The sequence below is a fragment of the Eurytemora carolleeae genome, unplaced genomic scaffold, assembly GCF_000591075.1.
Source record: "Eurytemora carolleeae unplaced genomic scaffold, Eaff_2.0 scaffold50, whole genome shotgun sequence".
NCBI lineage: Eukaryota > Metazoa > Arthropoda > Copepoda > Calanoida > Temoridae > Eurytemora > Eurytemora carolleeae.
In genome coordinates this window covers 64,047-87,268 of record NW_019396217.1, presented here as the reverse complement: position 1 = coordinate 87,268, position 23,222 = coordinate 64,047, and the positions used below count along the sequence as shown (strand labels likewise).

At 32.7% G+C, this 23,222-nt stretch overlaps 2 protein-coding genes across 8 annotated transcripts; both read right to left on the bottom strand.

The window, feature by feature from the left end:
* Positions 1-1,283: 1,283 nt before the first annotated feature.
* On the bottom strand, positions 1,284-17,461 carry LOC111698399 (zinc finger protein 62 homolog). 7 transcript variants are annotated; one of them, XM_023468725.1, is made up of 30 exons: positions 17,370-17,461; positions 17,013-17,097; positions 16,532-16,924; positions 15,780-15,856; positions 15,499-15,559; positions 15,162-15,279; positions 14,870-14,973; positions 14,565-14,655; positions 13,557-13,669; positions 13,117-13,177; positions 12,625-12,699; positions 12,308-12,438; positions 11,665-11,742; positions 11,106-11,171; positions 10,720-10,806; positions 10,342-10,400; positions 10,132-10,205; positions 9,392-9,463; positions 9,085-9,196; positions 8,265-8,357; positions 8,007-8,134; positions 7,481-7,577; positions 7,220-7,274; positions 6,093-6,190; positions 5,329-5,392; positions 4,581-4,613; positions 3,656-3,760; positions 3,307-3,385; positions 2,912-2,976; positions 1,284-2,387 (listed from the first exon to the last, which is right to left on the bottom strand). In XM_023468725.1, exons 2-30 carry the CDS (start codon positions 17,094-17,096, stop codon positions 2,292-2,294), a joined length of 2,769 nt encoding a protein of 922 aa, XP_023324493.1. In that variant the 5' UTR covers position 17,097; positions 17,370-17,461; the 3' UTR covers positions 1,284-2,291. The 7 variants fall into 7 exon arrangements, with proteins under 7 accessions (XP_023324493.1, XP_023324495.1, XP_023324494.1 ...); XM_023468727.1 differs by having other exon boundaries at positions 5,332-5,392; XM_023468726.1 differs by lacking the exon at positions 6,093-6,190 and adding an exon at positions 5,652-5,749.
* LOC111698401 (NAD-dependent protein deacetylase Sirt6) lies at positions 17,402-23,210 on the bottom strand. The gene is made up of 11 exons (XM_023468732.1): positions 23,104-23,210; positions 22,807-22,860; positions 22,626-22,720; positions 21,996-22,100; positions 21,867-21,929; positions 21,545-21,808; positions 21,278-21,338; positions 21,090-21,209; positions 20,242-20,320; positions 19,490-19,616; positions 17,402-17,806 (listed from the first exon to the last, which is right to left on the bottom strand). Exons 1-11 carry the CDS (start codon positions 23,146-23,148, stop codon positions 17,578-17,580), a joined length of 1,242 nt encoding a protein of 413 aa, XP_023324500.1. The 5' UTR covers positions 23,149-23,210; the 3' UTR covers positions 17,402-17,577.
* Positions 23,211-23,222: the final 12 nt, after the last annotated feature.

Sequence of the window (23,222 nt, the reverse complement as noted above, 5' to 3'; positions counted from 1 at the left end):
GAAGGAGATAAAATTCTCCTTTGAATATAAAGGAAACTGTTTATAATAAACAGAACATTAAAACAATTATGGATGCCTATTGTTTGTATTCAAGACCTAAACTGCATGCAACGCACTAAGCTCCAATACAAAATCTGACACTGGTTGATCAAGAAGCTGTTAAACGGAACCCCGTTATACAAGTCTAACTGGTTAAAATTATATTTCCCTCTTCCTTCAGAATCAGGAGAAAATGGGATGCTGAAATATTTTATATAAAAAATAAATCTTTACGGCTAAAAGCAAATAAAATTTTTCGTTGAAATACATAAATATGCACTATGCAGTGCAGTCTATTGAGTTATAATCTCAAGTTATAAATAATGCCATCTAGTGAATTTAGAGTAAATCCATTTTTAAGAATTTTAAGTCCAAATCAAACGTAACTGTAGTTTCAAGAGTCAATTACACTTTTTCTGCGTCTTGTTGATATTATTTTTCAACTATTAATGGCAGGATTCCCAAATGTTGTCAATTTTCCTGCACAATTATAAGACATGAGGCCGAATTTAAAGAATTTAAAGAATTTAAAATTGTGTTCAATGCTTCAAGATTTAAGCCGGCCCTGAGTTGAAACCAGTTTTTTGCGGATTTAAGACACGGCTCAAATTCATCAACTTCGGACAATGTTTTAGCAAAAAAGTCAAAGCCCTGTGTGAGCGGTATGACTAGTGCTTAAGAGTCTTTTTGAAGAAAAAATAGAAAGACTTGAACAAAAAAACTGTTTCATGCCATATCTAGACAGTCAGGCAGTTGACTTAGGGCTTAATTTTTTGCTAATTATCTCTTATGACTGTTAAAGAAAGTTACAAGATATCTTTATACCAACCATAAAAATAATATCTTGAATTTAGACCTGTAATTGCGCTTATTTCTGAGATTTCTTAAAAATGAATTTGCTTGAAAACCCATTTTCTGAAACATCTGATTATACTTCGTAGTCTGCATATTAGTATATTGCAAAGAAAAAAATTAAGCGTTTCGACTTGAAACCTGATGGTTCATTTTCAGCAGTGTGTATTAATCTCCAAGACTTAACGAGATTAAGTTTTCGAATCCACAGCCAAAAACTTATAAGTGAAATTGTAACTTCTCGAAACGGTGATTATAATGTGGATTTATGGTACAGCAATATTAATCGTTGAACCGTCAAGAGAAAACCAAATCCTAGCACACTAAAGTCGCAGTTTTGTCCTCGGAGCTCCAACATTTTATCTAATTTTCTCGCAACAAAATATTGAAAATAAGTGGCAAAATATATTTAATGGTTGTTTGCAAACTATTAATCTTTCAGTTTAACAATCTCCGTACACGGGGTGGGTGGGTGATATATTAAAATATTAAAGTTACATGTCTCTTTACATCATGGGAAAGAAGCGTTTCGTATTAAGTAATAAGGGAAATGACACAAAAATCTCAAGCGATTAATGAGATGAATTGACAGAAGTTAAATAGAGATTTTATCTTGAAAAACAAAAAAACAAGAACGGTGTTAAAGCAAAAAATCAACCAAGTTTAAAAAATCTACAATATTTTATTCGAAATATAGCACTAAGTCAGCTTTTCAAGCCAGGCTAACTGTTTCAAGGCATCTTGTTTGTTTTCACAGAAAAAGAACAAATGTTCAAAATATATCACCGTAATGTACAAAATTCAGTGTACACATAAAAAAATTCGGCAAAATAAAAAAGTTATAACATTTGTCCCAAATATAATTGTTTTAATAGTATTAAGTTGTACAACAAATTGAATTCATATGCTAGTTGGAATAATTTCAGGGAATAATTATAAAATAAATCAATTTCTTTCGCTTAACCCATCCCCAAGAAAAACTTTTTTTTCCCAAATGGGTTAAAACCTTTTTTTGTGGTTAGCGGATTAATTCTTGAAAAATTATTCCCCAGCATAACTGGAGAAAAAAGAGACATAATATCACTAAAAAACTTAATTCAGTCTGCGTGTTGTTGTTCCAATAAACGAGGAAACTTTGTTTGGATTTTATTTGTTAAATCTGTTAAACTGTAAATTCTGATTTAATAGATCAGATTCTAGGAAACCAGAGGCCGAATTTAAAGAATTTAAGCCGTGGCTTAAATTTGAGTCGCGGCTCAAATATGGTTGGTTCCACTTAAAATTGTCTTTAATGTCGGCTCTTAACTGAAACCGTTTTTGGCGGATTTCATACGCGGCTAAAATTTATAAATTCGGACACAGGTCCTGGAAGTGATATGCTTGACGGGAGACACGATAGTCTACATAATATCTGAGTGGTTATCCCTCCCGTTCATCCCGTCCCTGTCCAGCAGATGCCCGGGTAGTTTAGCTATAGCGTGCATCAACTTCAACTCCTGAACACAAACCAGATTTATTCCCAGATCAAGATTAATATTAGATCCTTCTTTTCATACACCAATGGAAACCAGATCATTCAATTAAATAAGAATTAATACCAGAGATTCCGCATGAAACAGAATTTACACCAAAACAAGCTTAATACCAGATCCACAAATAACTAAGGATTAATACCAGCTCTTTTAAATAGATCAATGCATATACCAGATCCCTATCACAAAACAGAATTAGTACCAGATCCTTTACATAAATAAGATTTAAAACCAGAACAACTGAAAATTAATAAAAGACCTATGCATATTGATTATCAACTGAGGGTTAAAAAATTACATTACACAAAATCATCAAATATTATGTCTTTAATACCCTAAAAATATTTTCAGGGAAAGGAAAAATATTCTTTAAAATTGTTTACCATGGCACTTTGAAATTTGGATGCAATATTTAGGTGCTTTCTCAATTGATTTTACACTTACTCTTAATTAGTTCCAATCGCTATAAGTCAAGAAAAATTAAATACCTGAGAGTTATGAACGACGTCAGCGTGCTTCTTCTTGTGATGGATAAAACTGCTGCTGTCAGGACCTAGAAAATGATTTATAATATGCATAAAAAAATTAAAACTAATTTCTGGAAAAGGGAAACAAATGTTTTTGGAGATTGGAACGGGGGGGGGTAATAACTAGAATAGAATAAATTAATTACAGAAAAATTATTATTTAAATTGTGAAACGATCGAATGAGTGTATCAGCAGTATCAAAATAGTCATTGGACGAGTTAATAAGTTCATTCACTGGTATCTATATGACAAAACAAGTGAAAAAGTGAATGAATGAATAGTGTATTGACTAAAGGAAAGGATGAATAAATTGATGAAAGGATGTATGAATAGAAGAATGAACAAATGAATGAACCTGTCCAGTTGCATTTATCACATTTGTACGGATGTTCTCCAGTATGCCTTCTCCTGTGATTTATCAGGTTGTCAGATCTCTGCAAAATATTTTAAATTAATACAGTTAAATGATAAAATTAACTTAAATTTAATTATTAATCTCTTCGTATTCATATCTATTTGTGGCGCAAAACATAAATTCTTTTTGGACATCTGCAAACATTGACAAATCAGAAGCCCAGACCAATCTGTTCTTGGCAGCTAACTAACTAACTAACCTTGAATTTTTTGGACATCTGCAAACATTGACAAATCTGTTCTTGGCAGCTAACTAACTAACTAACTAACTAACTAACTAACTAACTAACCTTGAATTTTTTTCCACAGAAGTCACAAGTATGGCCGAACTCAGGTTTATGAACAAGCTGATGCTTTTTCAAGGAGTGCTTCAGCTTAAACGTCATTCCGCAATCCTGCAAAATTTAAATATTAAAAATCTCTTCGTTAAAATGTATTGAACAATCATCAATTGAAAAATTACTAAAAATTGGTATTTAATCTATTTGTCAACCAACCAATTCAAATATCGGAGGCAAAGTAATTAATCAATCATCAAACTAACTAATCAACCAACTGACAAATCAAAAAACCAATTCATATAGCGGAGGCAAAGTAACAAATCAATCATCAAACTAACTAATCAACCAACTGACAAATCAAAAAACCAATTCATATAGCGGAGGCAAAGTAATCCATCAATCATCAAACTAACTAATCAACCAACTGACAAATCAAACAACCAATTCATATAGCGGAGGCAAAGTAATTAATCAATCATCAAACTAACTAATCAACCAACTGACAAATCAAACAACCAATTCATATAGCGGAGGCAAAGTAATCAATCAATCATCAAACTAACTAATCAACCAACTGACAAATCAAACAACCAATTCATATAGCGGAGGCAAAGTAACAAATCAATCATCAAACTAACTAATCAACCAACTGACAAATCAAAAAACCAATTCATATAGCGGAGGCAAAGTAATCAATCAATCATCAAACTAACTAATCAACCAACTGACAAATCAAACAACCAATTCATATAGCGGAGGGAAAGTAATCAATCATCAAACTAACTAATCAACCAACTGACAAATCAAACAACCAATTCATATAGCGGAGGGAAAGTAATCCATCGATCATCAGACTAACTAATCAACCAACTAAAAAATCAAACAACTAATCAGAAAATTAAGTTACATAATGTATTACATTAAATTGACTTACCTCACAAGCAAAGTCTCTTACATTAGAATGAACCTATAAAATGATGTATATTTTGTATCTGAGAACGAGAATGGAGATTTGACCGGACGTAAGGGACGTAAGGGTTAACCCAAAAAGGATGAGAGTCGACGGAATTTCTGTCCGTTTTCTTAAGTTCATGATTTCCTGCAGCTGTAAATATGTTTCCCTCTTCTCCAAATTATCTAATAAGCTATTAAATACTATTTTAAAGGCAGACATCTCTATCAAATCAAATCAAATCAAATCAAATCAAATCAAATCAAATCAAATCAAACCAAACCAAACCAAACCAAACCATGAGTTTTGGGGAAAGCTTTAAACTCCATTTCTCAGCCTGGAATTTCAAGTCCCGAATGAGTAGTGGGTTTTTAACCCGGATATGAATTCAATTTTGACATTAAACAAAGTATCCTGTTAAAGGTTAAATTTCAAACCTTTGTATCGCACCATTTAAAATGTTTTCATGTCGTATTTACAATCTCATCCTATGTGGTTAAACCGGCCAGTGGCCGAATTTAAAGAATTTGAGCGGCGGTTTAAATTTAAGCCGCGCGCGGTTTAAATATGGTTGGTTCCACTTAAAAGTGTATCAAATGTTTCAAGATTTCAGCCGGCGCTTACTTTAAACCGGGTTTTAGCGGATTTAAACCTCGGCTCAAATTCTTTAAATTCCATCCCTGTATAATCTTTTATTTATTTATTAGTTATCGATACGTTAATATACAACTGCCTTGAGATGAGTATGGTAGGCGGATATTTGGTTAAACGTTTTCCCGCATTCCTCACAGCACCTGAATAATGTTCACCAATATATCGGAAAGTATTTTAAACAAATATATTTGACATCAGAAACGTGTCTTAAAAAACTGTAGACGTAATTTTAAATAAAATTTAAGATTCAATCAGAAAAAAAATGTTGATAGTAAAATAATTATCTATTCTTTATTACTATTCATATAAAGGCTTGAAGAGTACGGTTGTGAAGCGGACAAGCACTGCTTTCAATCGTGAATTGAAATTATATCTACAGTCTTTATACTTTATACTTACCCGCCATATCCACCAATACCATGAGACTGCATGTGTAGCTTCACACACTGTCGGGTTTTAAATCGTTTTCCGCATTGATCACAACCGTAAGGTCTCTCCTGTTTCGAAAACCCTCATCTTTGCGATTTTTAAAGTTATGACATTCCTTCCTTGATGCAAACATAACTGTAAATGCGTGGAAACTAATGGAGAATATAATCTCCAGACTAAAAAAGGGGCGAATTTTGGAAAAAGGCGATCTTTGATTTTGATCAGAAAGTAATGAGTATTTTGAAAATCTAATCCAATACGAATTTCTAATGTCTCAACCTACGTAGCAAAGTCTGGTGACTGTGCATTGTGCAAGATGTCCAAGTTTAAAGTGGATTTTTGAAAATAATACTTAAACCTCTTTTGAAATAAATGGACGCTCCTTGGATATTACTTTGAGACTTTACTTACCAACTATATCCTCCAATACCATGGGAACGAAGATGAACGTTGACACAATGCCGCGTCTTAAACCTTTTCCCACACTGATCACACCCAAACGGTCTCTCCTGGGAAGTAAAACCTCATCTTAGCTAAACTTTAGGAATAAATTAAACACTTGTATTATGGGAAAATTTCTCCGTGAAGGTTTTAGATTTTACAAGGCTTTACTTACCAGGAGAAATGACAGCCTGACGGAACGATATCAAAAATTGATAAAAAACTGAGAATTATTTAAACCGAAACCTGACCTATTCTTACTTTACCTTATGCAAGTTAGAGAACCAAACCTTAAATACCGAGTTGACGCATAAATAGACAAACACACTTCATTTATTACAAATAATTTTAGTTCTATCGCAATTTAGAACAGGTAACAGACATTTTCAACATTTCGATCAAATCAGATCAAATCAAATCAAATCAAATCAAATCAAATCAAATCAAATCAAATCAAATCAAATCAAATCATATCATATCATATCATATCATATCATATCATATCATATCATATCATATCATATCATATCATATCATATCAAATCATATCATATCAAATCAAATCAAATCAAATCAAATCAAATCTTATCATATCATATCAAATCAAATCATATCATATCATATCATATCATATCATATCATATCATATCACATCACATCACATCACATCACACCACATCACATCAAATCAAATCAAATCAAATCAANACGTCACCACATTATATACATCCACTCCCCTCAACCAATATTCCCCACAATTATCCATTATTTGATACAGCTCTTTAGTTTAATTGGTATATTGATGCGTTATTTGTCATGAAGTTTATGATTTTCATATTTTCACTGTTATAATTCTATCATGATACTTTGATTGTAGGTTGATTGGTAATCATAATAATAATAATAATCAAGGTGAAAAGAAAAATCAATAAAACCCAATAGTATGCGGGTTTTCCAAAACAGGAAAACAAGTCAGGAAAAGGTGCATGTAGAAGAAGAACAGAACAATAATGCTAACCCGGAAGAAAGGACGGACATGTCTAATATCTATTGAATCTATTTTATATAATTAAATGCTAGATGAAGGTTTTACTCTCCTGTGTGTGTTTAAAGAGAACGTGAAGCTCCATATGCCTTTTCCGGTTAAACTCCCTAAAATAATCATTTAATCAATCCATCAATAAATTCTTCAATCAATTAAAAAATCCTCAAATCAATCAATCAATAAAACCTTCAATAAATCAATAAATAATCCATAAATCCATCAATCAATTAAAAAATGGCGCACAGTAACATAAACAATGACAAGAGCATATAGAGGGGAAGGGATTGAGTAAATGAGTAACAAAGCTCCCTACCTTGGACAGTGGGGACAGTTGTAGTTGACCGGTAGGCAGCGCTTCCCTCCCCGGCCGCCAGGGTTATTCTGATGATGCTGCTCAAGTTTTATAGGATCTAAATTAAATCCAAATATTCATTTAAATCTTTATTTTTACTTCACAGAAAAATCTAAATTAATAATCAGGTTTTTTCTTCTGTTTTGATTATTTTAAGGCATTATAAAAGTTTGAGGGAAAATCCGAAAAAATGTTTCTTTGATTTTAATTAGTACTACGTTAAAAGACAATCCGCCATTTGATGAAAAAAAAAACATTTGAATATTCTTAAAGCTTTATAAATCAGGGAATAATTTTCTTGAATAAGGAGAGGAAACATTAATTGGTGATTAATAAACAAATACAAAATGGAAGTTTACTAAACCACTTTCCTTAATATTGATTTTGCTTTACTTTACGATATATTTTTATTTTCATAGTCATTTGAAATAAAATGATAAATGGACTGGTGGAATTGAATTAAAAACTACTTGACAAACGATCAGACCTGAGAAGTTTCTACCGCAGAGTTCACAGATCCAGCATTCGTCCGGATGTTCAATTCTCACGTGGTTCTCAAATATTTTCCTTTCCGGGTTAGTGTACTCACACCCAGTCACCTTGCACACATAAACCCTGCACATTGAGTTCGAAAATTATTTCTGCGAACAAAATCAAGAAAATCTTTGATTTTTTCTGCTTGCTTCAAACCCCAAAGTTTTAAATTTAAAATCTGAAAAACGAACATCTTCCCATTTCTACTTACACAAATCCTCCACGTGGTTTCTCATTGTGAACATCCTTCTTATGCTTGTTGTAATCCTTGTGGTTGATGAAGTTAATATTGCACTTAGCACACCTTAACACAATCAAATCAAATAATGTGAATTTATATACAGGGTGTCCCACGAAACATGACAGTATACAAGACGACTTGAATGTCGTCTTGATTTTTATATAATTTGCTGCATTTATTTGTCAACCTAATTTTAAAAGTAAATTTCTAGAGATAATAATCACAAAATTTCCCTTGTCCTGCCATTTCCAAAATGTGGTTTGCATTTTTTGTGCTTTCAACATTACTCGAGATATGAAGATTTTTGTTCCGATTTAGAGAATTTTGCTTTTATTTAACAAAATTGAAATCTGAACCAAACTCTTTATATCTCCGGTAATATTGAAAGCACAAAAAACGCAGACCACTATTTGGAAAGCCAGGGCTAGGAGAATTATGTGATAATTGTTTCAAGAATCATACATGTTAAAGTAGATAGAAGACTAAATGTCACAAATAAATTCAAATATCAAAGACGACTTTCAAGACGTCTTGCTATTGTCATGTTTCGTGGGACACCCTGTATGTTTATTGTTTATGATTGTATTAACGTCTTAATAAAAAAAGAACACAAAAAATATGTGTTTCGGGTGACTTATTTATTGAAAAATCCAATAAAAGGCAAATTTTTGTGTAATCTTTAAGTTACAAGAATGATCTCCTTTATGGCTGATTCTTGAAATCAACAAAAGTAAATAATTTTATGTGAGCATCTGAAGCACGGAAAATAATAATGTGAAGAATTATATACCTGTACATTGTCCCGGCTGTTATGGGTTTATGTGCTCTATTCTCGTGAGTCTCCCTGTTCTTGTCGGAGAAGAAGGTTAGAGGACAGGAACTATTAGAGCATGGACGTTTACCTGGACAGATAATATCAATCAATCAATCAATCAATCAATCAATCACGTACATTTAATTGATAAATCAACTGGAATATTAATAGTATCAGACTGGACAAATATTGTTAAAACAAGATAATAAATCATAATTNCCGGCGCATGATTGTTTTAAGATCAAATAATTCTTTTAAATTAAATGTGATACTATGATGTTACCTTCATGGCTAGTGTTGGTTTTACATTCTCTAGCTGCAGCATGCTTAGTATAGTTAGTCAGGTTATACCAGCCTACAATATTCAACATGAGGTCAGAACTTGTGTTATAAATCTCGGGATCAAGTATTGATCTCAATCTTATGCAGACCTAAAGACTAGAGATTTATTTATTCAATTCCTCTTGAATATCCAATGGTAATCGTACCCTGCAGGGATAACTGCAATGAAGGGATCAATCATTTATCCTCAAATTAGTTTAAGTGCCCAAATCGAAAATCAAGATCATGGGTTTAAGATTAATAATATCCACAATCACGTAGCACTTTATTTTTCCATGACATTTCTCTCAGAATGAGATATTTGCAATGAAATATTACTAAATTTAAAATTCAAAAACACTAAATGAGAGAAAAATCTTAATCACGCCATTTGGCAAGATTATACAAATATAGTGTGTGTTCTTTATGAAATAGTCCCCTATTGTTTAAGACATTGAAACACACGTTTTTTGTTCAAAACTTCCCATATTTGAGTATTGCTTTAACTCCAGAATAGGTACAGATTACTCAAAACTTGTATTTTCAGATTTCATATGCTAGATTTTTATGTTTTCATCTTTCTATTAAGTCACGAAAATCATACATTACAGCTTTGAACAATCAAATCAGATCAGAAGTTTTTAGGGATTGTTGTAGATGTAGGTTCTCAGAAATATCAGTTCAGTACACATATAAACTAACCTGCCCCGCAGTTTTCACAAACGTACGGTACAACATTGTTGGGTGCGCGGCATTCGTTCGAGTCTATATGTTTCCTGGAAACCATTAACAACCATTAACATATCTCATGTAAATTAGAGATTGCGTCTCTTTGCTTTCCTTTAGACAACTAATGAAAAAATAATCTAAAATCCTAAACTCTTTTTTATTATCAATGGTTTGATTATGTTCCTGTAATGAATCTGATTAACCCAGCTTTCTCCACAATTATTACAACCCAGCAGAGCTTCCTAAACATCAAGCTTTTTAACAAGAAGATATTTTTATTTAAACTAAGACTGGAAAAATCTAAAACCGTTTATTTGAATTGTTGCTCCATAATCTAAAATGGACACCAATATTATGATGGGGGAAAAAATTTTATTCAAAGATTTTTCCATTATTTCATTATTTCCTAGTTTTCTCTAAAATCTATTTAATTTCAGCACAATCCGCCCCTTTCAGTTCGCTTCATGTAAACCCTTCCATCACATTTAAACAAAAAGACATTTTGGAGGGAGAAGACATTGATTTTACAGAGAATATTTAATTTCTTGTGGGCATTCTAACCTGATAACCATGAAGGTTCTGATGAGTAAACTTATGATGTTGATGAATACTTGGACGGACCATGGTTTTGAAAGCACATCCCTCTTCCTAAAAAACAAATCAACATTAAATTAAAAAGATCTAAAGTTTGTTCGATTTTTTTTAAAAGATAACTAAAATTACAAGAGTTAGCGAAATATTGCCCTTAACACTTCTGGTAAAATTTTTAAGTTAGCTATGACCCCAAAAGAGGAGAAACTTAAATTATCCAAATCTTGCTTTGGACATTTTCGGTTTGCTACTGGACCAAAACAGCGCACTGGGAAAAAAAGCGACTTTTCGTTACCTATTTTCTCAAGTAAAACGTTGAGAGAATTAAATGTTTCTATAATAAATCAATATTAAACCTGGCAATGGTAGAATCCTATGTGATCCTGCGCAAACTTTATCTCTGCATTCCGGGTAACTTGGGTCTGAAAATAAGGTTATATTCCGGGTAACTTGGGTCTGAAAATAAGGTTATATTCCGGGTACCTTGGGTCTGAAAATAGGGTTATATTCCGGGTAACATGAGACTAAAAATAAGGTTTTATTCCGGGTAAAACGGGTCTAAAAATAACGCTATATTCCGGGTAGCTTGGGTCTAAAAATAAGGTTATATTCCGGGTAGCTTGGGTCTAAAATAAGCTTACATCCCGGGTAACTTAGGTCTAAAAATAAGGATACATTCAGGGTAACTGGGGTCTAAAAATAAGGTTATATTCCAGGCCGCATAATCACACAAATTGCGGACAATGTTGTTGTTCAGATCTTTCAATTTCTTCTTTCATACATTTTATTTTCATTGGATATTCTTTACTTTTTTAAGGAAATTTAAATTGTTTTCAACAAAATGAGTTTTAAGCCAAAGAAATTAAAAGAAAAAATAAGTCGTCGTTGTGCTCGATCTAATTTAAAAAAACGCACCTTTTGGAGGAACATCTCGTTGAACTCGTCGAACGTCTTATCGATGGCCTCCTCCTTGACACAGAGCATAGGCTCCCCCTTAGAATATAGGGGTAAAATCGGTAAATAAGGTTAAGGGATTTAAATAAAGTTTACAGAAAAAGCATATGTATATAAGGTATATTTAAAATTTAAGAAAATTTTAGACGAAAATGTTTTTTTTTAATGGGAAAGTACCTTGGCAAATAAAATTGATCTTAGGGATACACAAAAATGAGACACTAACTATACATGTTATATGGTTTAACTTTAAGGAAGTCGAAATATATTTCATGCACTAAATAAACATATAAAAATGCATGCAATAAGATTAAATTTTTAAAAACTAAAGCACTTGACTTGATCATACTATTCATGTTCCCTGAAAATCTTGGTGGTTATAAATGACATTTTACACCCCTGCAGCACTCATGTAGATTTCTATCATACTTTAAGCCTTTAAGGAGAACCCTGCTTTTAGAATTTGTAATGTTTAGTAAAAACTAGATTTATGAAAAACGTATAATACGTAGTATGTTGAAAAATGTTGATTACAAAACGAAGGTTCTGTTAAAATGCTAATAATGCAAAACTGCAGATCCCTAAGCAAATGAATAGTTTTCACCCCATTTTCCTTGATACGCTTCGTGTACTTCCTCGTGTTCTTCGATCCCTTCTTCCGGCCTCTCTTCCCCTTCGGCCGTTCGTCGAACAGATCGTCGTCGATGTCATCGTCGCTGTCATAATCTACTCGACCAATAGAATTCGTCAGATTTGTCGGACAAATAGCAAATTAATCATTAAAAAATATAACATACAGAAAATTTTACGAGTTTATTGAACATAAAGTTTATTTTGGACTTTAATTCGTTTCGCGAAAATGAATCAAGAAATTTGAGATAAGTTAAAAACAAAAACTTCTAGCTGTAGAGATCTAGATACCTTCTGAGTCTGAGCTGCTCTCCTCTACAAAACTATCATATGCGTATCCATGCTTAGTCTTGTTCCGCGGTTTAACTAAATATCAATCAATCAATCGATATATAGATCATTCATAAGCGTTTTTAAATAAATCCAGAAAATAACAGACGATGTAACTACAATTATCATTGAAGGTACTGTAGACATAATTTCAAGGAAACAATAGTACCCTTTTAACCCTATTTATCCGTCACAATAAGAAAAAACATCTTAAAACGTGTTGAAATCTGACAATCTCCTTCATGGTCTCTGTAGCATAAATCAGAAAGTCATTTATAAATAAGATTAAATTTAAAACGATCAATTTTCCAAAGGAAAAAAAGATATCTTATTCAACCATGGTGAGACATTGGTTTGCAGGGTACCGATGAAGTTTATAAATGGAGTCACATAAAATTACGCCTTCAGTCACTTTAATATTATATTGATATTTAAATATTTTGAAATACTTACAATCCTCATCGGAATCGTCCTCGATTAAACTATCATATCGTCCACGCTTTCCTCGTCTCTCCTGATATACAAATCAAATCAAATCAAATCAAATCAAATCAAATCAAATCAAATCAAATCAAATCAAATCATACTTTACAGGGATTCATATTTCATATACAACTAAAATGTCAAGGAAAAAATTGAATTGTCTTGCCACAAGGGTGTGTACTGTGTATTGTGTAAGAAATTATTTGAAAATGGGGGGGGGGGCGGGGGGGAAAACAAAATCGAACATTATCTCAGCTGGCAAGTTTTCTTTTGGATACTTTTTTCCTTAAAACTTAAAGGTTTCTATGCCTAGATTCAGAGAGAATTCTTATTTGTTGATAACGGAGTCTTTATTACAATTTCACAAGAAAGAAAATTTCCTGACGTTTAACCCCCTCAAAATATTTTACCTGCTTAATTTGATTCTCTGGAATCATCCATCCTCTCTCTTCCCTTTCCCTTTCTTCTCTTTCCTCCCTCTCCTTTCTCATCCGAGCCTCATACATACCTCCCTCGTTAAAATCTTAACAACAATAAATCAAACGAAAATCATATTTTGCAGGGATAGCTTTCGGATCCTAAACGAGGATTTGAGTTTTAAGTCTTGCCAACATTCGAGTTTTTCAGCCCGATCTCTACCAGTAAAATAAATATACATTTAAAGTCAGTTTTCAGACATTGCGCAAATGTTTTTGAAAAAATATTGGACTCTGATCGAATCGAATCGAATCGAATCGAATCGAATCGAATCGAATCGAATCGAATCAAATCAAATCAAATCAAATCAAATCAAATCAAATCAAATCAAATCAAATTAAATTAAATAAAATCAAATCAAATCAAATCAAATCAAATCATACTTTGCAGGGATGGCTTATGGCTCCTAAATGAGGGTTCAAAAGTTTCAAGTTTTGCCCATTATCGAGTTTTTCAGTCAATTGAGCCATAATTATTTATATAATTAAAAAGATCCCCCCCCCCATTCTCTTTCCCAACATCAGTTTACTCTATTACTATATAGTATACAAGGCACAGCCCTAGGTCGAGCTCACGACAAAATAATGCTACGATACCGGTCTGAATACAGCAATTTACCAAACAAATGCTAGGATAATGTAAAAACTGCTGGCGGAGTGTTCTCCCTGTTGATGGATTTGAACGACAAAGGAACTGAGTTTTTGTCACAAACTCTGATTTTCTTATTCTTATATCTCTGGAACCCGATTTTGTAGACCTTTAATATTTCTACCTATTAATTCTGTTAGGTCACCAAATCTAAGTTTGAAATATCAAAGGTTTGGAACATAGGGTTCAAAAGATATAGGGAATAGAAAATCAGAGTTTGTGGTGAAAACTCGGTTTCTTTTTGGAAACTGTATAATGTATGTAAGTATAGTATATATAAGATAATTTTTTACCAAGGTTGAACCCGAAGGCATCTGTCTTGACAGTCTCCTGACCAGGCTCCTGGGAGAACCCATAAACCGGTTTCAGCAGCTCCTCGCACTCCTTTACACAGTAACAGGGTTAATTAAATACACATCCAGACATTAATAGTAGTGTAGAGTGCCAGTAAAAGCAGAGTGTTCAGTGGTTCACTGCACTTTTAAATTGTGATGACATAATTATCCTTTTTTCCAAGTTTAATTCTTTGGAAGAGTAAAACTGACAAACATATATTCATTGATCATTCGCTAAAGAATAAAATAAAGTATTCTCTTACCTGGACTGTTATATCAGGGAATGATATAATATACTCAGAGTCTAAAATCTTTTCTGAGATCTCAGCAAACATGAACCGGAACAGAGAACTAGCGGCTCCAAGCACTAAATCAATCAATCAATTAAAATTCAATCATTCAATACATTAGTGACATTATAGATCTTTGCTGACGACTAAAATTTCAATAACAAAGGAACCTTTTCAAAAAATGTTAATTTCATGAACCAGAACTTTAAAATCTGACGAAGAAAAATTTAATTAAAAATAATGTAAGGTAAGTAAATATAAATACCAATACTATGCGCTCTGCGGTCTCCGTCCTTGCACCGTATAATGGTGTCTGTATGCTCGGCACTGGCGTAGAATTCATGCAGCTCAGAGAAGAAAATAGGTTTCTTTAGATTCACAACCTAGGAGAATAATTAATTAATTTCAACAGATCTGGAACATACGAAAATAATATTGCTGAATAGTTTCTTATGGGGGTAATTAATTTATTTTGCATGGGGGGGGGGAGAGCACCAAATAAAAACATTTAAATTTCATGCAGATCATGTTTGGTTATTGTAATTATTAATATTACCAGTCAACCTAGAGTAAATTCAAATAAAAGGTTGGTATTGTTTGACCTGTATATGATTATCAGTATTATATTTCTGCTCTTGTTCCTCTATCCCCTCTATACCACTCCTAATTAAACCCAGACATAAAAAATAATCATACAAGTATCACTAGGTAAAAAGTAAATTACCAAAACACGTTTCATAAAAAAAAACTGCCAGTTAAGTTATAGAACTTTTACACGAGACATTAATTTGACTTAAAGTTTGTTTTTAATCCTACTTCTAGGTAACTTAAATAGTATAAATTTATTAATTGTAAAAATATTTTTTTTTTCTGTCATAAGTTCCTTAGAATGGTGTTCTGAGGTACGTGGTTGTCAATACCAATATTCATCACAATGATCCCATGCCCAGGTACGTCAATCTTAAATATATTAATATATGAACTTTTTAAACACTACAAATAGATTATAAAGGTGGCAATAATTTTTTAAGAAATTATGCGTGACGTCATTAGTGTCAACTGTAGCACGTGTTTACTTAATACTAATCAAGACTAATACAGACGTTCATTCCGCATTTATTAGTTTTGGCTATATAAATGGAACTGGTTTTAAAAGGAAAATAAACGAAATATAAGAGGGGGTATGAATTTGTGAATTGATTTATTCAACTTTTATACAATAGTTCTGCCTATACACAGAACATGGCATTAGAAATATCAGATAGAAATAAATAAGTACAAATCCATTGATGATTTAATTACAGTCTGTCCCTTTTCTTTGCAAACACATCATTCTTGTTTAACAAGATATATGTTGAAATATTTACAAGATCTGACCTTTTATTCTTGTTGAAAAAAGATCCATGTTGAAATATTGAAAAAATAAACCTTTTGTTCTTGTTAAACAAAATAGATGCTGAAATATTGACAAGATTTAACCTTTTGTTCTTGTTAAACAAAATAGATGCTGAAATATTGACAAGATTTAACCTTTTGTTCTTGTTAAACAAGATGCATGTTAAAATATTGACAAGATCTGAAATTTTGTTCTTGTTGTTAAACAAGATAGATACTGAAATATTGACAAGATCTAACCTTATGTTCTTGTTGATAAACAATCTGTTCTCCAGGTACAAGTTGGTTCTCTAGAACTAGATGCTGCTGAAGACTGTGCTCCTGAGCAGCAGATGCTAGTTCTACAAGATCGTTCTGCTGCTGAAGCTCACGTTCATGTTCACGCTGTTCAACGTCATCGAGACGTTCCGTAATATGAGGTGTGTGCATAGGTTCTTCGGGGATACGTTCCAGAACACCTCGGGAACGATCATACTCCGTGAAGGCCTGTTGCTCACGTTGTAATCGTTCCCAATCCTTACGCACTTGGTCCTGGCGCAAATTGTGTTCCTCCTCTTCACGCACACGCTCTTGTTCGCGTCTGTACCGGTCATATTCTTCCTGTCTTCGTTCCCGGTCATAGTTTACCCGATCCTATTGTACACAAATTAACAATAATAAATAACAAAAAAATGAAATGGAAGTATTTTTGAAACAATTCAAAAGGCTAGTTGTTGGTTACCAGAGGTATCTGATATCTTTCTAGATCTTCTGGTCTCGGTAATCCGTCCCTCTCCCCTTCAACCTCCTGGGGATCCCGCTCCATTCTAGGATTTAACAACTTATACTTAATTCAGTAATTCTTTTTAAATATCTGTAAACTTTGAAAAATCAAAGTAAATCTTGAAATTAACATCAAGGGTATGTTTTTCAAAAATCAATAGTTTAAACTTGTGGGGGAAGATTTTTTTTTTTTCATAAGATATTTTTTTCACTAAAAGCAACAATAAAAAATAAAAAATAGTATTTGGGGGTAGGGGGGCTGAGAGAAAGAGATTTATCTAAATACACCGATTAAAGGAAGTTAAATGTTCATTACCTGATAAATTGACCCCGATTGAAACGTCTTAATTCTGAAATATAAAATGCCCGTTAACGATAACCGCAGTTCTACTTAAAATCATAAAAAACTGAGCCTAAACCTTCAATAATTACAAAACATTTTAACTCGCAGTAATTCTTTTTTCATATTACATTGAAAGCAATGTTTTAAACCAGGACAAAGTAGAAAAAAAGGCACAGGAGCTTTAGCTTGGAATATTTAACATCTCGTCACATCCAGTCGTTTCTTCCAGATTTGTTTTACACACTTTCGTCTCGTTCAGAATTTGCTTTTCGTCTTTAATGACGTTCTTGCCGTTTACCAGGGCAGTTAGTTCAATTTTATCTGGTTTCGTCTCAATTATCTCGTCTTTGGTTTCCTCCATATCGTCCTCTAGCTCCTCCGTTTCGTCTCTTTTCCGTAGCTTATTTTCCCTGAAACATAAATTTAAGTTTTCTTTTTTTGAGAATTTGAACCATAAAGTTACCCAGATATAACGTATCTAATTCAAACCATAAAGTTACCCAGATATAACATATCTAATTTGAACCATAAAGTTACCCAGATATAACGTATCTAATTTGAACCATAAAGTTACCCAGATATAACTTATCCAATTTGAACCATAAAGTTACCCAGAAATAACGTATCTAATTCAAACCATAAAGTTACCCAGATATAACGTATCTAATTTGAACCATAAAGTTACCCAGATATAACGTATCTAATTTGAACCATAAAGTTACCCAGAAATAACGTATCTAATTTGAACCATAAAGTTACCCAGATATAACGTATCTAATTCAAACCATAAAGTTACCCAGATATAACGTATCTAATTTGAACCATTAAAGTTACCCAGATATAACGTATCTAATTTGAACCTTAAAGTTACCCAGATATAACGTATCTTATTTGAACCATCAAGTTACCCAGATATAACGTATCTAATTTGAACCATAAAGTTACCCGGGTATAATGTATCTAATTTGAACCATTAAAGTTACCCAGATATAACGTACCTCATTTGAACCATAAAGTTACCCAGATATAACGTATCTAATTTGAACCATAAAGTTACCCAGGTATAACGTATCTAATTTGAACCATTAAATTACCCAGATATAACGTATCTTTAAAGTTACCCAGATATAACGTATCTAATTTGAACCATAAAGTTACACAGATATAACATATATAATTTGAACCTTAAAGTTACGCAGATATAACGTATCTAATTTGAACCATAATGTTACCCAGATATAACGTATCTAATTTGAACCTTAAAGTTACCCGGATATAACGTATCTAATTTGAACCATAAATTTACCCAGATATAACGTACATAATTTGAACCTTAAAGTTACCCAGATATAACGTATCTAATTTGAACCATAATGTTACCCAGATATAACGTATTTAATTTGAACCATAAGTTACCCAGGTATAACGTATCTAATTTGAACCATTAAAGTTACCCAGATATAACGGATCTAATTCAAACCATAAAAGTTACCCAGATATAACGTATCTAATTTGAACCATAAAAGTTACCCAGGTATAACGTATCTTATTTGAACCATTAAAATTACCCAGATATAACGTATCTAATTTTAACCTTAAAGTTACCCAGATATAACGTATCTAATTTGAACCATAAAGTTACCCAGATATAACATATATAATTTGAACCTTAAAGTTACGCAGATATAACGTATCTAATTTGAAAAGTTACCCAGATATAACGTATCTAATTTGAACCATAAAGTTACCCAGATATAACGTATCTTATTTGAATAAATACGGAATTTGTTAACAAAAACTACACAATGATTAAGAAACCAGGTTTTACATTTTAAAATATATCCTGTTGTTGTAGCCATTGATCCATAGTAGCGTATATGGAAATGGAAATTGGTTGTAAAGTTCTTTGGGCCACCAACTGAATGGGATAAGGTTCGCGTACCAGAAAAGTGAGTTACTGTCTCATTAACCCCCATACTTCATGATACTTACTCAATTATTACATCACCCTGACCTATTTGAGTGTTGGCAATTTGCATGTTATGTCATTCAACGTAATGACTTCCTACATCGTCTGTATTCTATATATATACCTTGCAACATCCAGGTACTTTCTCTTCTTCTCTTCTCGTTTCTGTTTAAGGAAGGCTTCATGAATGGCATCTCCAACCTTCTTCATCTCACGCGAGGTAACAGAACACTGGGTCCAATCCAGGTAGCCTACATCAATTTTAATCAATCTTAAACTTTAGACTGATAAATTTAATTTACTGAAAACTGAGTTCAATCCAAGAATCTAAAAAAATTCCTAAAAATCTAAAACTGTGGACTTATCAAAAATACTGAAATAAATACAGATGCAATTATCAATTATCATTTGGAGTGATCAAAATTAAAAAACAAAACAAATTAAAGTCTCCTTGATCAATGCTTACCGAACTTAAACTTAAGGCTGATTAAATCAAGCTAAATCAAATTTTAACCACTGAAAACTAGTTTAATTCCAGCTCTTATCAAACTTAATATTTGGACTGTTTAAAACGAATCCAAAATATATAAAAAAAATTAGTCTAATTTAGGTTTAATATTCAACTGCCATTAATCCTATCATTTGGACTGATAACCAAGAATAGACAACGCTGAATCAAAAATCAATTTTATTAAGTTCTTAAAGTTGAACCAATCAATCTCAAGTTAGATTATTGGCTTCCAACTGAGTATCATTTCTATTCAATATTTTCTATTAAAAGGAAAGGTTTTTGAGCGGAATCGAAGCAATACAACAATATAAACTAAAACAATGTAGTAAACATGTTAAGAACAACGGGATACTCAATAAACTAACCTTGCTCAGGGAGTTGATTGTTCTTGACTCGTTTAACAGGATCCTTGGCTGGGTCATATTCATCTATGCTCACGCCTAACTAAACTTTTAAGTCAAAATAGACAGGGGTTGATTTCTCAAATACAAACTTGAAGCTTGGGCACAACTCAAATATTTAGTCTTTTAAATTTTTCAAATTGTACAAAAAAAACCGAACATTGTTTATTATTTCTTGACCAATTATCAATGAATTCATATTGAGAAATAAATCTTACACTTAAATTATATATTGAACATTGTGCGTCCAACGGACAAAATTAAAAAGCACAAAATTGGTTTGATTTGTAGGTTATGTAGTTCTGTGCACATAGACAAATATCTTATTTCAGTTTCTCCCAAAGTCAGATTTAGGGATAGAGCTTTCAAAGCATCAATGAATTTCCTTACAATCATGATTAACAGGTTTTGAATTTGTTTATCAAATGCTCCTGCTGGGTCTCTACTAATTTCTACAAAATCATCTGCGTATTTTAGAAGATTATGACCTTTTCAGACCAAAAATAGGAAAAATAATATGTATCTTTGTCTCTCATTCAAAAATCCATAAAGTTATATGCTGAAAGAAATTGTGAATTTGTTTATTATGATTTATAAACATTTTATGAGTTGAAGCATTAAACTAAAAAAAAAAAATTTTTCTTGAATGCCCACGTCAGACTTTGTAATCAAAGTGAATTAACCAATATTCGGTCAAGTGAAAACAAACAATGATCAGATTGTTTTGTACAAAAACATGAAGGGAGTGGAACTTTACAGGTTGAAATTTTTATTTTAGAGATATCATTGTTTTATTTTGACGATTTTTTCTCCTTTTGCATTAGAAGCTTCATCACGTCATCGATGTAAGTATGAATATTGAGATCTGCTCGTTTAGCGTGTTTAGTTGGTTGTAGGTTGCATATTACCAGTTTTCCGTCACTCTGATACTTCTACAACATAAAAATTATATAACAATAGTTTGTAAAAATTAAAGTAAACATTATGCTAAAATCTTAACCTTAGTATATGTTGGCATGTTTCCAGCAGGTATAATTTGTAAAGTTGATCCCATTACAATGCTAAACAATAATGATAAATGTAAAATTAACGATAAAGACAGCAAAAATACCGTTAACGATTTCGTTAAGAATACATCAAGATTATTTATTCCATCTCGTTTAAGAATTTCCATTATTAAATTTTTTTCCTCATAACATAATCATATTACCGATTTTTTTTTAACTTATCTTGTTTTTATTCTTATTTAAATTTAATAATGACCAACCTTAGGTCTGCTTTCATGGAGTGAGCGTCGGATATAGTGAGGTCGTCGTCCGGCAGGGAATCCTCCCAATCCAGCACAAAATCCCGCAACTTTCCACGGCACTTTCGCCCGTCAGTTCGGTACGCAGGACAGGTAGTGCCAGAGATCTTAAGTCCTACGGTAGGGGCAGGGGAGTCACGGACGAACATCTTTTTGCATTTCTCGCACTGATCAACAAACATATTTCCGTGAAGCTCAGAGATATTAACACGTGGTATTCCGGATCTAAAACGGCGAAATGAAACGTTTGAAAACTATCGAAACAATGATTAAAAGCAAATACCTGAGATGCAGTCCATCAATGTTTTGAGTTATTACGAACTTGACTTTCCCCATATTTACTAGCCTAAAATGTATATAATTAACAATAAATAATTTGAATGTTAAGATTAGCCACTAATATTGTCTGTACCTGGCAAGGGCCATGTGAGTGTAGGTAGGTTTAGCATCATCCCAGGATACATTTATATCAGGTTTTAAACCTTTCTTCTCTAGGGTCCAGACTCCCTTAGGTCCTCTGCAATTAAATTAAATAACGTAAATTTCAACAATATTCTACATGGTTTCCAGTTCCGTTTTATATAATAGCTATGCTAGCAAAGGCTCAGACGTTAAAATTTGGCTTCTCTTGATTTAAAGGGAGAGACCGACTAGACATGGTAGATGAGCTGAAAGTGCAGTATTTTAGAGATATATAGATATACCAAAGAAACATCTTCACGGTGTACCATTTTTAAATAAGAGCGTAAAGTCGTTTGCAATATTTCACCAGTTTGCTTCACCTCGACTACATTTTTATTAAATAATGTTAATGCCCATAATGGTCTTAGCTAAGAGGTATATATTTTCTGAAAAAATCATTCCTTTTCAATAACGTACCCCCACCCCCCTAGCAGTAAGTAAGAAATTGGAGGGGGGGAATGCGTATTGGGAAAATAACTGGGAGAAACCATTGATGTGCACTTTTTCAACCCCTCATCTTCAAAAAAATACCACTGTCTAAGATAAAATCAGCTAGATGGGAAAATATGATCTTTTTTACCTAAAATCCGGAATACCGGCTGACGTACTGATACCAGCTCCAGTATGGACGACAATATGTTTAGCAGCTTTGACCCATTCAGCTAACTTACTCACCTAAACAACACCCTTCAATCATTGCCACAAATGATATGATATATCGAAAAAAATGTTTGTTTTTTTATTTTCTGTTGTTAATTTACCTTTTCCTCAACTTCGTCGCGGGAATCAAACTTCTCAGGGGCACCGAGTTTGCCCTGCAAAGTATTTGACAGATTTATATAACGATTTATTTCGATAGAAGGAAAGTATTGTTTCATGTTTTCAATTCCTAGGCTCAACCAACTCTTAACCTTTCTTTCCTTTCCGTTCCCAATCAATTCCCTTGCAGCACGTTTTTCAGTGAAACATGAAGATCTTTTTACAAATTGCAGTTACCGGTGCTGAAAAAGATTATTCAGCCCCCCCCCCCCTCTCTTTAGGTTTTGAACAATATTGACCTTGTTTTCATAAGGACTAAGTCCATCGGCATAGTTGCAAGACATCCTGGAGAGCTTGCTTTCAATCTTCGTTTACTTTGTAGCTTAGGGTCAATCTTCATCTAATCAGTAGTTATTCA